The sequence below is a fragment of the Dromiciops gliroides genome, chromosome 5 (genome assembly GCF_019393635.1).
Source record: "Dromiciops gliroides isolate mDroGli1 chromosome 5, mDroGli1.pri, whole genome shotgun sequence".
Lineage (NCBI taxonomy): Eukaryota > Metazoa > Chordata > Mammalia > Microbiotheria > Microbiotheriidae > Dromiciops > Dromiciops gliroides.
The window spans coordinates 284477176-284492819 of NC_057865.1; the positions used below are offsets into that span (position 1 = coordinate 284477176).

Below are 15644 nucleotides of genomic sequence, written 5' to 3' on the forward strand. Positions count from 1 at the left end.
TTACCCTTATTTTACAGATGAGGAAACTGAGTCTGGAAGAGGTTTAAGGAAATTGCCTGGAGTCTCACAGCCAGTACGTTTCTGAGGGGGGATTTGACTTGGGTCTTCTGGACTCCAGATCTAGGTTTGCTCTATTACCAGACCCTCCCCATCTCTTCTCTGCAAGCTCTTCTCTCTTTCTGCCTATGTCTCAGTCTCTGACTCTCCTTCCCCCTCTCTGTCTCTGTCTGTCTGTCTCCCCTCTCTCTCCCCCCATACTTTCCTCTTTCTCCCCCTCTATGTCTCTGCCTACCTCTCTCTTGTGCTCTCTCTCTTTTCTGCCCACACTTTCCTCTTTTTCCCTCCTCCGTCTCTCTCGGTCTCTCTCTGTCTCTCCTTCCTCCTTTCTGTCTTTCACACTGCTCAGGTCATGAAGGGAACACAACAGGAAATATGATTTCAGTACCATTCGGTGGTAAATCAAGCAGATTACCACCCTGGATTACATAACTAAGAGGTGGCTTTACACCGGAGACTTTCTTTTAGGAACTCCACTACTTCAATTACAGCCCTGAAGTCTTCTCCAGCAGAAATCACCTGCATGAGACTTATCTTCTACACACGGAAGCTAGTTGGAAAAATTGTCAAGTTTTCATTTTGTCTCCTGGGCAAGATTATCCAATAGGGAGGAAAGGAACAAATGGGGAGGGGGTGACAAGTCACTTAAGAGATTTGCACTAAGTGGATTAGTCTTTAAAACCCTGCAAAGTCTGCTGTGACCTCAAATGTGTAGGGATCAGCCCCACACAATCTTGGGTCATTCATCCAATTATTGATTTGGTTCATTCAACAAGCATTTACTCAGAGCCCAAACCCAGTTGTAGCCTCCCCCCTTAGACTGGGAACTCCTTAAGGGCAGAAACATCTTTTACCTTTTTATTTTTTGGTAGACCCAGAGGTTAGGACAGTACCTGGCATATAGTAGGTGCTATATAAATGCTTATTTTCTCCCTTCCAGGATTGCTGTGAGAATAAAATAAAGCGTTTGTAAAGCACTTTGCAAACTTTTTTTTTGTGGGGCAATGAGGGTTAAGTGACTTGCCTAGGGTCACACAGCTAGTAAGTGTCAAGTGTCTGAGGCTGGATTTGAACTCAGGTCCTCCTGAATCCAAGGCCAGCACTTTATCCACTGTGCCACCTGGCTGCCCCCACTTTGCAAACTTTAAAGCCCATAAAATGCTTGTTACTATTATTACTATTTAAAAAACAAAGAAGGGGGGGAGTACTTCAGCAAATCTAATTTGCTACCTGACAAAGTATACAACCTGTGTCAGTAGTAGCAGTAGCAGCCGCAGTAGTAGTAGTAGTAGTAGTAGTAATCCTCCCATGTAAAGAAGAGTGAGAAGTACATTTTTTTTCCATTTCTTCTTCATGGCTGAGCTTTACTAAGCATTTATTGGACAGCTACTGTATACAAAACCACCCACTAATGACCTTCTGCCCTGATTCATCTTTACATGGAAGTGATCATGGGTTCTTGAAGCTAATGGCCAGTGGTACACAAGCTCTTAGTGGTGTGTGTGTGTGTGTGTGTGTGTGTGTGTGTGTCTATGTCTATGTCTATCATGGCTCCAAATTGTCAAAGCCCAGTGACAGATTATGTCTGTTGTCTAAGGACCAGCCAAGCTATTCATTCAAGACCATTTACAATGTTGGCGAGGGGTCAGGTCTGCTTCCAGATATGAAGTACACACATCTAGAGAAAGCCCTGACTTCCAGGAGGAATGAGAGTGTCGGGCATTTATGTTAATATCTATATTAATCTTCGTCAAGGGATTCTAGTACACTGCCTCATTCCCCCTCCACAATCGTGGGAAAGCTTACTCCTCCCATCATTTTACAAATGAAGAAACTAATGCTCAATGATGATTTGTTCATGGAAAGCTAGTAAGTGGAGGTGGTGGGATTTGAAAACCAGGTCTGGGCTGACTCCTAATGCAGCTGCCTTTCCACCAAAGCACAGCTGCCTCTGCAGTACTGAAGCATATCACACACATAGCTATATACAGTATATGTACATATATAATACATGGATGTGTTATTATTGTTTAGCTGTTTTTCAGTTGTATCCAACTCTTCATGATCATATTTGGGGTCTTCAGACAAGGATACTGGAGTGGTTTGCCATTTCCTTCTCCAGCTTATTTGACAGATGAGGAAACTGAGGCAAACAGGATTAAGTGATTTGCCCAGGGTCACACAGCTAGTAAGTGTCTGAGGTCAGTTTTGAACTCAAGAGGAGGAGTCTTCTTGACTCCAGGCCTGGGGAATCTATTCATTTCACTATCTAGCTGCCCCATCGATACACATACACACATACACACACACGTACATAGATACACACTGTTTGGAGTCTTATGGTGGGGGGGATACACAACAAAATTCCTCTCTTCCAAGAGCCTACAATTTAGTTGGGGAGAGAAGAATACATGAACTCACTAGAGAAGAATTAGCTGATAAAGTTTGTCTTATGGAAGGCAAATTAACTGGATTCCAGCTGGAGCTAAGCTAAGCTTTAGTTAAGAAGCAACTTTGGAGGGAGAAGAACAAATAAAAATACTCTGGCAACACCATTATCCCCCTTCCTCCATGAAAAGAAAATCAATCTGGAAATAAGAGGGTTCCAAAAATAAGGGGAAATCCTTTGTTGAGATTTTCTGTCTTCCTCATGCCTTCACACGTCTGGGGTGGAGATCATGGGGTTATAGATTTAGAGCTATAAAGGACAATAGAAACTGAACAGGAACAACCCTCTTACTTTACAGATAAGGAGACAGGAGCTCAGAGAGAATAAGGGCTTTCCCCAGATCACCAACCTATTGGAGATTTGAATCTAAGACACGTGAATCCAAATATGACACTTTCCAGTATACCATACTCTTTCTCTCTCAATGATGATGACGAGATTTAGATACCATTTTTTCTGTCAACCAAATAGCATTGATTAGGTACCTACTATGTGCAGGGCCTCAGTTTTGCCTCAGTTTCCTCATCTGTCAAATGAGCAGCAGAAGGAAATGGCAAACCACTCCAGTATCTTTGCCAAGAAAATGCCAATTGAAGTCATGAAGGGTCAAATATGACTGATACAACTGAACAATAACAAAGCGCAGAGCACTATATTAGATTCCAAGGATAATAAGAGTGGAACAGCTCTTGCCTTCAAGGACCTTACAGTCTACTGGGGGAAATGACGTACAAAAATCATCACATTGAAAATATAGAAAGGTAAAATCTCCCTCATCAAGGTAAATTTGGGAGGGAAAGGCTCTCTGGGAAGCAAGGCTTCATGGAGTAGGCAAGACCTGAGCTGGTTCTTGAAGAATGGGTAAAATCTAGAGGGGGTTGAAGAAGCTGGGTGTCTCAGAGACTAAGATTGACAAGTGAAGCAATGGGCCATGTTCAGAGCAAGCCCAGAGAGCTGAGCACAGCTATCAGGAATAGCAGTTTCAGGTCATCCTGAAAGGAAATCAGGGATTCTGAAGTGTCTACATATGAAATGACCACCCACTGCTGTGTGATCTCTGTGCTTGTTCACTTTCCCCATTAATGGTAGCATGTTTGGGGAAGACCATACCCTAAATTTGGGGGGGATGGTAATGTTCTATTATAAATCTTACTGTGTTATTTCAGTAAATGCCTTTGTTTTGAGCTAAATGTGTTCTCTGGCTGACTCCTGAAAGGCAACATATCAGTGGGGGCTCATGATTTACTATAGGTTTGGAAGTACAGACCTACAGAGTCCCTGAAAGCTGGGTTAGCCATGACCTGGGGAATCCACTTTAGAGTTGGGGGGCAGGTAGCCCAAAGGGACACTATGTGCAGATAAGAAAAGTGAGTCCCAGGGAGGGGAGGGGATTTTTCCAAGATCACACAGGTAAATAATTCAGTGGTAAGATTAAAATCTTTCTCTCTGTCTTTCTCTCTCTCTGTCTCTGTCTTTGTGTGTATCTTAAAGTTGGTTCTTTTTCTTTGGAGGGAGGAAAGTGAAGGAGTGGTTACTCCAATAATTTCTCCATCCTGAAGAAATCTGTGTCATTTCCCAAAAGAGCAAGGGAGTAGAAAGGTACAGACTTTCCCCACCCTAGTCAGATAGAAAGCTTACTAAAACTCAGTTTTCCCCCTTAGCTGGGACCAGCTAATCTATCCATCCTGAATGGGGCCTGGCTGGTTCACTAGATCTAAGGTCTAGGGGAATACCAGATTTGGGCTCTTTGAATGTCAGAGGTAGAAGGGACCCTAGAAGACAAGCTCAATCCTTTCATTTTTCATATGAGGAAACTGTTCCATTGAGGTCATGTGACTTGCCTAAGGTCACACAGACACTAAAGAACAGAGCTAGTATTGGAACCCAAGTCATCTGACTGCAAATCTGGACCTCCTGCTATTTATACATGGCTGTAATTACAAACTGAATATCCTTAAATTCCTTAAAGAGAGAAGACCTCTGCCTAGTTTGATGCGGTCCCCTACCCTGTTATCAAGCTGTTTTCCCTGTTTAAAATCCACTTTCACTAAAACACTGCATATTACCCTTGTTGAATTGGGGTCGGAAAGCTTGTGTTCAAATCCTTGTTCTGCCACTAAACTATACATGTGACCTTGGGTAAATCACTGAACTTCATCTGTAAACAAGGCCAACAATGGTTGGCCTGGATGGTCTTTTCCAGCTGTCCATATAGGAAATCTCTTATACCCAGATAAATTTCCTCCTTAGCTATAATCATCCAACCTAAAAGGAAGGCTTGGAGCCTAGTACGATGTCTTTTCCTGGTTCCTCAATCCAAGGTTACTTAGTGTTTGCTTGGTATGTATGTATCTTGCCCAAGTGTACAGTTGTCCCTGCAGGGACTGATTCACTTGTGTTTGTGTGTGTGTGTGTGTGTGTCAATTGGGGTTAAGTGACTTACCCAGGGTCACACAGCTAGTAAGTATCAATCGTCTGAGGTCGGATTTGAACTCAGGTCCTCCTGACGTCAGGGCTGGTGCTTGATCCACTGTGCCACCCGGCTGCTCCCTGATTCACTTTTAATAATCTTTTTTTTTTTTTTGTATTTTGTTTTGTTTTGTTAGGCAATGAGGGTTAAGTGACTTGCCCAGGGTCACACAGCTAGTCAGTGTCAAGTGTCTGAGGCCATATTTGAACTCAGGTCCTCCTGAATCCAGGGCCAGTGCTTTATCCTCTGCACCACCTAGCTGCCCATGAACTGATTCACTTTTGTTAGTTCCCAAGGCACTCTAAGGACTTAATAAAAAGCTTGATTGATTGATCAGATTTGAGCTGACAGCAAATTGGGGTGGTAGTGGTGGTAGTCAACTGGTGCCTGTTTCCTCCTTTTTAAAATGGTGGGGTTGGACTAGATGGGCTGTAAGGTCCCTTTCCATCTAGAAATCTACTGTCTTATGACCTCACTTTCCCTCTCTGGGCAGCATTTTTGTGTCTTGGATATGTCTATCTGGTATGTGCTGTCTCCATTAGAATGTAAACTCCTTGAGGGTAGTGGCTGTTTGGGTTTTGTCTTTGTAGCACAGAGCCTAGCACCTGGCAACTGCTTAACAAATGCTTGTTGATTGATTAGCATTTACGTAGCTTTGAAGTTTGCAACGTGCATTAGATACTTTATTTTATTTGGTTCTTACAGGTTATCTTTTGAAGTAGGTGCTATTATTTTGCATTCAGTGGTTCCGGTAGTGTCTCTGCGACCCCATTTGGGATTTTCTTGGCAAAGATACTGGAGTGGTTTGAAATGTCCTTTTCCATATACCCATTTTACAACTGAGGAAGCTGAGGCTGCAGAAGATTAAGTTTTGAGGAGGGTCACACAGATGGTGAATGTCTGAGGGAGGATTTGAATTCAGGTGTTCTTGACTCCACATTGAGCGGTATATTCACTGAACCAATTATGTTGACACTAGATTGGGGGGGGGGATGGGAAGTCAACTGGTAAGTCAGTTTCCTTCTCCTTTTGGACCAAGATGCCTACGAAGGTCCCTTCCAGCTGTAAATCTATAATTCAATGATTTGGGTTCCAATCCTGACTCTGCCACTAAATTACCTGTGTGACCTTGGGCAAGTCACAACCTTTTGGATCCTCCTTTCCCTCACCTCTAAAACGAAGCTCTCAATTTGTGATCCGCTGTGGGCAGATGGATTCCTGCCACCCTAGCTCCACAAGAAAGAAACGGGTGAGGAGGCCAAGGGTTTCGGGCTCGCCATCGCTCCCGGCTGCGCCCCGCAGAAGAAGGTGGAGAGATGAAGGTTCGTTCTCTACAGCTTCCAGACCTCTCTGCAGCGCGCAGCGCCCGGGCCACTAGCCTCGCGCTCTCCCCCGGGGATGGACGTCTAGGGCGGACTGGCCTGTAGTCTGTAGGGCGAGCTCTCCTGCTAGGGGCTGACCCACCGTCTGGGGGCGACCTCTCCTGCTGCCCGGCAGGATGGATGAGGGGAGGCCGGGCGCAAGGAGGGCGCGCGGGGCAGGATGGAGGCGAGAAGGCTCTCCAGGTGGAAGCACTAGTGCGGGAGGGGCTCCTGGCTCGGGCTCCCGCCCCCCGCCCCCGGGGGAGCCTCGGAGAGAGCCCGGGAGGGAGAGCAGCGTTTTCTTGGGTCGCTCCCAGGCAGCCAGCACACTCCCGCATTCCCTAAAAGGATCTGAAGCGTACCGGGCGGCCCCGCCCCCTCTCCGGCGGCCCCCTTTTCCGCGGGGGGGCGATGAGGTAATGCGGCGCTCCGATTGGTCAGGGGGGGCGGACCCCGGGCCGCCGGAGGGGGGCTCCCAACGCCTCCCGGGCTATATAAGGCTGCGGTCGCGGCGCCAGCCGCCGGAGCCTTGGACTGACGGACGCGCTTCTGGTGGCGGTAGCTGCTTAGCCCCTGCCCGCAACGCTCAGCCCTCCTTCCGCCTTCAGCCTTCCCCTCGCTCCCTCTATCCCTCGGGCGCCCCGTGCTCGCTCGCTCGTTCTCCCCAGCCGGACCGTCCCGTCCTGCCCCAGCCTCGCCACTCCGCGGGCTGCCCAGACGCCGGGTACCAGCTTAGGAACGGTGGGGGGAAGTTTGCGAGCAACTTAGCCGGAGAAGGCAAGGAGGCTAGAGAGAGACAGGAGACAGGAGGAGGAAGGCGAGGAGGAGGAGGAAGAAGAGGAGAAGGAGGAAGAGGAGGAGAGCAGCCAGTGCCTGGCCCGCGCCCGATCCCGCAGCCAGTTGGGAAGCCGGGCGCGCCGCGATGAGCCCGTGGCTCAGTCTCGTGGTGCTTCTCAGCAGCTGGAGCCTGAGGGACCTGGGGGCGGACGCGTGCACTTGTTCCCCAAGTCACCCCCAGGACGCCTTCTGCAACTCGGACATCGGTAAGAGACGCCGCTTCAGCCCAGCCGGCTCCCCCTGCCTGTTCTCTCATTCTCAGCTGGTTCCCACCTTCCCACCTTCTCCCTGTCTTCTTCAGCTGCAGCCCGGGCCAAGTGGGTGGAGAGGGAGCGAAGGGAAATGCGGGGGTGGGCACCTAGGTCCGCATCCACACTTTTGCCTCGACGTCCCCTTTTGCCTTGTCTCCTTGTCTTCTTCAACTGCAGCCCGGGGCAGGAGTGCGGAGCGTGGAGAGGAGGCGGGAGGGAATGCGGGGGTGGGCACCTAGGGTTGCATCCGCCCCTCTGCCGCGACGTCCCCTTTCGGTGGTGGGTGGTGGAGAGATCTTGATTTTTGTCGAGGCCCTCTATATTCGTAGATGGCGTTAAAGGGCTCCGTTCCTCCTCTCTTTCCTCTCTTCCCTTGCCCTCCCTCCCTCCCTCCCACTGGCTGGAGCTCTTCAGGTCTAAAATTTTTGCTTCCCCACTTCATGCAGTTTCCTTTCCCACCCTGGCCGGTGGCACAGGGCACTTGAGATTCCTTCTGGGTCCTGTTGCCGTCTGGAAAGTTCTTTCCTACAATGCCCTGCAGGGAGAATTGGGGAGGGGGGCGCCATAGTTTTCCCAAACTTTGAATGGTCGGAGCCTGGAGCGGAGGGGATGAGGCGGTTGGCTCTTTACTGGAAGGGAAGCAGCCCTGTGCTGAATAAAGTGGCCAGCAAAGCAGGGGAGCAGGCAGCATTTGGGGGTTCACCTAGTGGCCCCCTCCCCAGAGAGGAAGCCTGATCCCTGTCCGTCTTTAGGCAGATCGCAAGAATGACTGGAGGACTGGGCTGGGGATGTGCCAGGCAAGCTAGTTCTATGGTAGAAATGTGGACCACGACATGGATGCTTCCCCACTCTCCCTAAGCCCCCCAAAACATAAATACGCAACTATTTTTGAGGGTGTTGATAGCAAGCAAAAGGTGTTAATCGTGGGGAAATCAACCTACTGAAACTTGTGAAAAGTCACTGGCAGTATTATTTATGGGACTGGGGTGGGGTGGAGAAGAGCCTTGGGAGTCAAGGGACCAAGGTTTCAAATTGGGCGGGGGGTCGCTTGTCTAGTCGACTCCCTGAGCCTCAGTTTCCCCATATAGCAAATGGAGACAATAATAATATTCTGGTGCACCGCCTGGCTTCCAAGCTTGTTTTGAGATCTAAATGACGTGACTACCCTCCCCCCCCCCCTTAAAGGTTAATGCTTTTAAGTGTTGTAGAAATCCAAGCTATTTTATTTGCTTGTGGCTTTCAAAAATGTTGCTCTGGACTTGAGATGGGGATGGGGGAGGGTGGGTAGTCTCTCGGTGGGTAAAGGTTAGAGAGTTTCTCTTGGCTAAAGAGGCGGTTTGCAAGGGGAAGCAAAGCCAGTTATCCAGAGCCTCAGTGGCCCTGAAAACTCTCGCGGTGGGGATAACCGCTTTGGGAAGCCTATGCTATTTGGAGGTTTGGGGGCCTGGAAAAGTTTCTATTATTTTCCTGTCCCTTCCCCACCCCCAACCTAGCTACCAAAGTAGAATGACCTCTGAATTCAATGGAAGGGGGTAAAGGAAGAAGGAGAGAGAGAAGTTGTTTTTTTTTTTTTTTTGGATGGGCCCTTGCACGTAGTAGGTCTTTAATAAGTCTTTGAGGATGGAAGCAAGCAGCAGATTAGGGTGAGGATTGAAGAGCCACTTCTGAATGGGGAAGAAAATCCTCACTGTGTCCTTCTTGCCTATGGGGTTGGCTTTGTGTGGGATAGTCAACAAGTGGGCTGGGTGTGGTAGAGGAGAGAGTAGAGCAGTTTGGCGATGGCAGCAGGAACCTTGGGGCTGGTTGGACCTGTCAGCCAGCTCGTTTTGGCCAGGGAGGATGACTGTCAGCATCATCAGGTGGCTGTAACTTGGAGGCACTTGGGAGCCTTGGGCTCCTGGGCCCCCACAGACTGGTGCTTGTCCTGCTTTTGGGGTGGAGTAGCTCCCCTTTGGGGGGGATTGGAAAGGCTTTGCACCAGGTTTGTTGGCTGTTTATGTGTGTGTATGTATGTGTATGTAAGGAATGCACTTCACTGCTGCTGCTACTTATAAACACCCATTGCTGGGGATTAGACTTGTGATTAATAGGATCATAGGTCTGTGTGACCTTTAGCAAATCACTTCACCCCATCGTGGACTCAGTTTCCCCATCTTTAAGATGAGGGGGTTGGATAAAATAGCCTCTTCCAACTCTAAATCTAGGCTCTTGTGACCTGATAAAACGTCAAGTCCCTGAGGGTGGGGACTATTTTTTTTTATGTTTCTAGGACTGTCTTGTAGCAGGTGATTAATAAATGCTTATTGTTAGATTAGAGACAGAAGGGCTCTCAGGAGTCATTTAGCTGTACCTGTTCATTTTACAGATGGGGAAACTGAGGCCAAGGGAGGGCAAGGGACTATTCTACTCCTGTCCCTTGGTACCAAATCATTTCCCAGTTTTTTTCCCCAGAAAATCAAACCACTAGGGACTCAGGGATTCTCTTCCTTCCCCATCCCTTCCAAAGGATCTCAGGACCACTCCTGAGACCTTGAAATATAAGAGGAGAGACTGTGTCAGGGTGGAGAGTAGTGTCATAGTGTTTATGTATGTAAAACTGAGAGAAGCCCGATTGATGTTAGTGAGGAAGAAATCAGGAAATTAGGGCTTCAGAATCCGTTAGGATCTAAGAATGAAGAGAACTTTTTTTTTAATGTTTCCCCACCCCCATCCCTTTGCTTCTGGACTCTTGAAAGACCCCGGGAGGTCTGCCAAGAAGAAATAGAGGCCAGGATACAGGAGAAATTGCTTGGGCACAAACAGGCAGTTTGGGTTTGAGTGGGAAGTCCTGGGTTTGGCCTCAAGCAGCAGGTGGATCTGGCTTCCCATGGGGGTTTCTTTGGCCCTAGACCACCTCCACTATTGGGTTTCCTCCCATCCAGAGCTCAGGCTTGCTTGGGACTTCTGTGAAACTCTTTATGAAATCATAATTTAAAACAACAGCTACAACAAACCACTCCCTGAAAGGAAGCTTAAACTCCCCAGTGACAATAATCCGAGCTGGCCTTTGTGTAAAGGGTGTCTCAGAAAATATTTTGGGACATCCTGGATAAGAACACTTTAAGGGTTCTGAGGGATTTGCAAAGGCACTTTCCTTATCCCATCTGATCTTTATGATTGTCCTGGGAGATAGATGCTGTACAATCTCCTTGTTATCACAGGTTGATACACAGATCCTGTGTTCCAACCATCTTCTTTTACAAGGTGACAAATCCACCCCCCCCACCTCACCAAATTGAAGTGACTTGCTCAATGTCATACAGGGAATAAATGCCATAGGCATGATTAGAACCCAAGTCTTTTTACCCTAGAGTTAGTTCCCCCCCCCCCCATAATGTGTATAGGTAGCACTGTGTTCCAGAGTCAGTCAAGTAGGTACTGAGTTGCCATGGGTAAGATTTGAACCCAGGTCTTCCTGACACCAACCCTGAATACTCTCTTGACAATATCCCACTGCCTTAGAAATCTTTAACAAATAAGAACAACCCATCGAATCACAGACTCTACAGGGATTTCAGAAGCCATCCAAGATAATAGGATCCTCCAGCCTGAACCGGGAAGGATATTCCAGGTCTTTGAGTTCAACCTCCTTATTTTACAGATGGAGAAACTGAGGCCCAGATGTTTATAGCATCATAGACATAGAGCACGAGGAGACCTTCAAGGCCTCGTTTACAGAAGGGAGTTAATGTACCTTTCCCTGAGATTGCATATGTGCATTAACAAACACAAGCAGGATTCAAACCCAAGCCTGGTGACCTAAATGCAGCACCTTTGTGCCACCTCCATCTATCCAATCCAACACCTCCCTTCAGAAGCCTCCCTTCCATATTTTAGCTAATGGTGGTCAAGGGGAAAAGGCCCCCCTCCCCCCCCCCAAATCCCCCAAACAAACCCCACAGGCCAGCTCATTAAATGGAGGCTGGAACATCCTAGCTGGATCTGTCAAAGTTCATCAGCTCTCCAAGTTGCTGGAGAAGATCCCTAACGTGCTCTGGACGTGGGTCCCTGGAGCTGGGCTTCTCTTTGAATTCCCAGGTCTCTGGGTTAATCTCTCTGCTTTCTTTGGGAGCACCCTGCTGGCAAGCAGTGGACAGCTCAAATTTATGCTTTGTTCTGAGCCTTTCTGGCTTGGAGCTGGGTAGGAGCCCCCCCCCCTTTCCCTCCTTCCTCAAGGAGTTCCTTATATCTCTCACCAACCAGCCCCATTTCCCAGGAGCTTGCCAGCTCTCTAGCCCGTTAAATGGTTACCCCTGTTGAGCTCATCCTGGTTTTCCTTCCCCGGCCCTGCTTGCCATCCCTGCGTGCAGAGGCAGGGGGCTGAGCAGAAAGATGGCTCAGGATGGGTTTCTTCCTTTGAACGTTTGGGAAGCACCCTTAAAGCGCCCTCCTATGGCCTGAATTTAAAATCTCAGGCCCCAGGTGACATGTTCTGGCAGCCAGCTTCGGGGAGAGGGACAGAGGGGAATTTGGAAACTTCTGGGTGAGCAGGAGTTAAAAGGTGTTTCTATGGTAACTCTGGGCTCTGTACCCAGAGTGTAGTGTTTGGGAGAAGAATAAACTACATGCCGGGTTATAAAACACACTGGGGAAAGAAAAGGACTTGGCAGTAGCCAGGATGTGTGTGGTTCCTTGCCCCCCTCCCCCCCCCATTCCCAGTCATCTCCTCCAAGTCCTTTAGAGAGAGGGATTGGGGGGGGGGAGGGAGGGAGGAATCAGCAGGTGAGGCCCGGGAAGGAAGGAGCCAGGCCTAGCAGGCCAAATCCTGTTCAAGCAACTCCTTGACCGCCTTGTGGGAAAAATGACTTAAGAAGGGAGGCCAAGCCTACAGCTCTTGCCCCCCCCCCCCGCCCCTCCCCCGCCACACCTCTTGCCTCTTTCTCTTCATCCATGTCCATGGTGTGATTATTGTGTTGTAGGCAGAACATACACGCTACTGGGGGCCCCGGGACAATCCAGTTTCAGAATTCAGAGCCCTCTAAGGGAGAAGAGGAAACCCTGTGGGAAGGGTGAAATGGGAGTGTCCTCCCAGCCTGCTGAGCCTAGTCCCCTGGGCTGGGAGGCTAAGACAGAAGCTTCAATGCCCCAAGGTCACAGGAGCGGCAGGATGCCAAGCCCTACAGGATGACCCTTGGCTGTCTGGATAGCAGCACAGCTGGGGTGGGCACTAAGGGACACCTGGTGTCCTTCTTTCAAAGGAGCCATTTCACAGGGAACGGAGCTCCCTTTGTGGGTATGCAAACGGAATATACCCTGGAAGGTCTAGTTGGGGATTGGATCCCCCACTACTGGTGCAGGGAGGGAACTGGGACTGTCTCCTTCCCTGGGATAATGCTATTTAAGAAAAGAAATAGTCTAGTGGTGTAGAGTCAGGGCTGACCTTGAATTGAGGAAGACCTGGGTTCCAGTCCTGCCTCTTATGTATACTGATTGTGTGACCCTGGGCAAGTCTCTTAAGACTTGTATGCTGGAGAGAGTTCTGAAATTCCAGGACTCGCCTGAGACAGAAAACAAAGATAGAACAAACATACTTAGCAAATGAAGCTTACCACAGCCCTATTGGGCAGGTGTCAGTACTAATCTCACAGAGACTGTCAAGTGATTTGCCCCCAGGTCACACAGCAAGTAGCAGAACCAGGATTCAGACACGGGTACTTCTGGCTCTCAAGGCTAGTGCTCTTGACTATGGTGTGTTTTCAATATTGACACCAATAGTAATTACTGCCATTTATAGAGCCTTAAGGAGTCAGGAAGACTCATCTTCCCGAGTTCAAATCCAGCCTCAGACACTTACTAGATGAGTGACCTTGGGCAAGTCATTTGGCTTTATTTGCCTCAGTTTCTTCATCTGTAAAATGAACCAGAGGAGGAAATGGTGAACCACTCCAGTATCATAGCCAAGAAAAGCCCAGATGGCGTCACAAAGAGTTGGACAGGACCAAAATACTCCTGAACAAGGATTTGAATTTGAGTCTTCCTGACTCCAATTTGTGGCCCAGGAAAGTAAGGTGAGTTGTCTAAGATCACACAGCAAATTAGTGGCAAAGAGGAGACTAGTTCCCGTCCTCCATGAAAAGACTTAAGTGACTGATTCGAGAAGACAGGGTATAATGGAAATAAGAAATCTTATATTAAAACTCAGGACACTGGGTCCTAGTCTGAAATCCCATAAGCTCCTGGGGAGGGTATAGGGCATGTGCCTCTTGCTAAATTCGAGGGCAGATAAAGATAAACTATCCATGGAAAGTGGCTGGGGTGGGGGTTTTTTGTTGATGGCTTTGCAGAAACATCAGGAACTGTTGTGCTCAACTGCTGATGGATGCATTCCTACAGGTTCATTTAAAAAAAAAGAAAGAAAGAAAAGAGGGGAGAGAAATCCAGCATCCCTTCCTAATCAGACCCCTCTACCCAACCCCCCAAGCAAGCACAATCTCCTAGTCTGAGTCAGCTACTGACATCCTTGTCTGCATGTGACACAAGGAAGGTCCCCTTTCTTGCCTCTCCCTGGCTTTCATTTGATCCCACGCAATAATACATTTATAAAGCATTTACTGTGTGTGTACAAGGGATGGTATTCAGCACTAGTGGTAATAAAGATAAATATGGACAGTCTTTGACATCAAAGAGCTTAAGCTTGATTGGGCTCACTTGCTTTCAGTTATTCGTGATTTCTTTGTCCATAGCATTTCTATGGCATTCGGAGGTTGGCAAAGCACTGTGCACTCACCATGTCATCTGACCCCCACAGCAGCACTGTGAAGTAGGTGTCATTATTATTAATTCCATTTTACAGACCAGGAAACAGGATGAAAGTGGTTCAGGGACTTTTTGGGGTGGGGGTGTTTACCCAGCTAGTAAGCATCAGAGGTGGGATTTCAGCTTGAATCTCCCTGAATGCAGAGTCTATCCATGATGACAGCTAGCTGCCCCTAGATCAGTTTCCTCACATAGGATTTCCCCTTCCTACCTCCAGGGATGTGTCTGTTGATAGATTTGGGGGAGGGGAGAGTTCATAAACTTGGATAAGAAAAATATTTTGATTCCATGTCAATAAAATTGGTTTCCTTTTGTAATCCCGTGGATTTTATTTTCTGCATTTAATACAGTTCTTCTGAGAAGGGATCCTATAGGGTCACTAGACTGCCAAAGGAGTTTATAATGCAAAAAATGGTTCAGAACCCCCCCCCCAGGATTTGATGATCCTTGAGGATTTTTGGACAATCCCAGCCATTGCACTTTATACATTAGTGCTGAGTTTAGCAAATAAAGTGTATGTCTATTTCTGTAATCAATTCTCTCTTATGGTCTTGAGTCTCTTTTCCAGGGTGTGGGTCTCTGAGAGCTCCAGAGGTGAGCAAATCAGAGGCCTCCTTTGTTAAGGCAAAAATTACCCTTGCCTTCCAGGAGGTTTCATTCTAATGTGGGAGACCCATTTATAAACTCCGTACACCCAAGATATACTCTGTGTACATGGGAGGTTCCCACAGGGTGACCCCACCCCTCCAATTACCCTCAATTACTAGATTCCCCAGGGCACCTGTGGATAGATCTCTGGGCCTAGAGCCAGGAAGACATCTCCCTGAGTTCAAATCTGGCCTCAGATACTATTTTCCTAGCAGTGTGACCTGGGACAAGTCCCTTAACCCTGTTTGCCTCAGTTTCCTCATCTGTAAAAAGGTCTGGAGAAGGAAATGGCAAACCACTCCAGTAACCCTGCTGAGAAAACCTTCAATGAGGTCAAGGGGAGTTGGATATTATTGAAAAATGACTTGACAGCAACAAATGAGATTCCCCTATCCTTCTCAAGCAATAAACCGGGATACTAACAAGACAAAAATAAAAACCAACCTTGCCCTGCCTCTCGCCCTAAATTGGCCCTTGTTCCCAAGAAGTTCACATTCGAATGCAAGCAATACCCACTGTAGAAAACAGTTTCTGTTTATTTCACCACAGTTTTAGGTTTGTTTCCATTTACCTTTGATCAACTACCTCTTGAGCCATAGGGACCTGAAGGAGAGTCATTGGGAGGGACTCTGAACTCTTCACAATTGGTTTGTTGACACTTGGAGAGGACTTTCTCACCTATATAATAAAGCATCGGATGGGGCCCCAATTGTATTTTGGTTTGTTTGACTTTGGGGTTTCCAATGGATAAGGGGAATAGGCCACCCTGCTTGAGA

At 47.9% G+C, this 15644-nt stretch overlaps 2 protein-coding genes across 7 annotated transcripts in view; one reads left to right on the forward strand and one right to left on the reverse strand.

The window, feature by feature from the left end:
* SYN3 (synapsin III) overlaps nucleotides 1-15644 on the reverse strand; it is a 477977-nt gene that overhangs the window by 233147 nt on the left and 229186 nt on the right. The gene's annotated exons all lie outside the window — the stretch shown is intronic.
* Nucleotides 7186-15644, forward strand: part of TIMP3 (TIMP metallopeptidase inhibitor 3) — a 60585-nt gene continuing 52126 nt past the window's right edge. Inside the window, 1 exon segment of the mRNA XM_043965060.1 lies at nucleotides 7186-7380. Coding sequence (XP_043820995.1) covers nucleotides 7260-7380 — 121 coding nt within the window. The 5' untranslated portion in view covers nucleotides 7186-7259.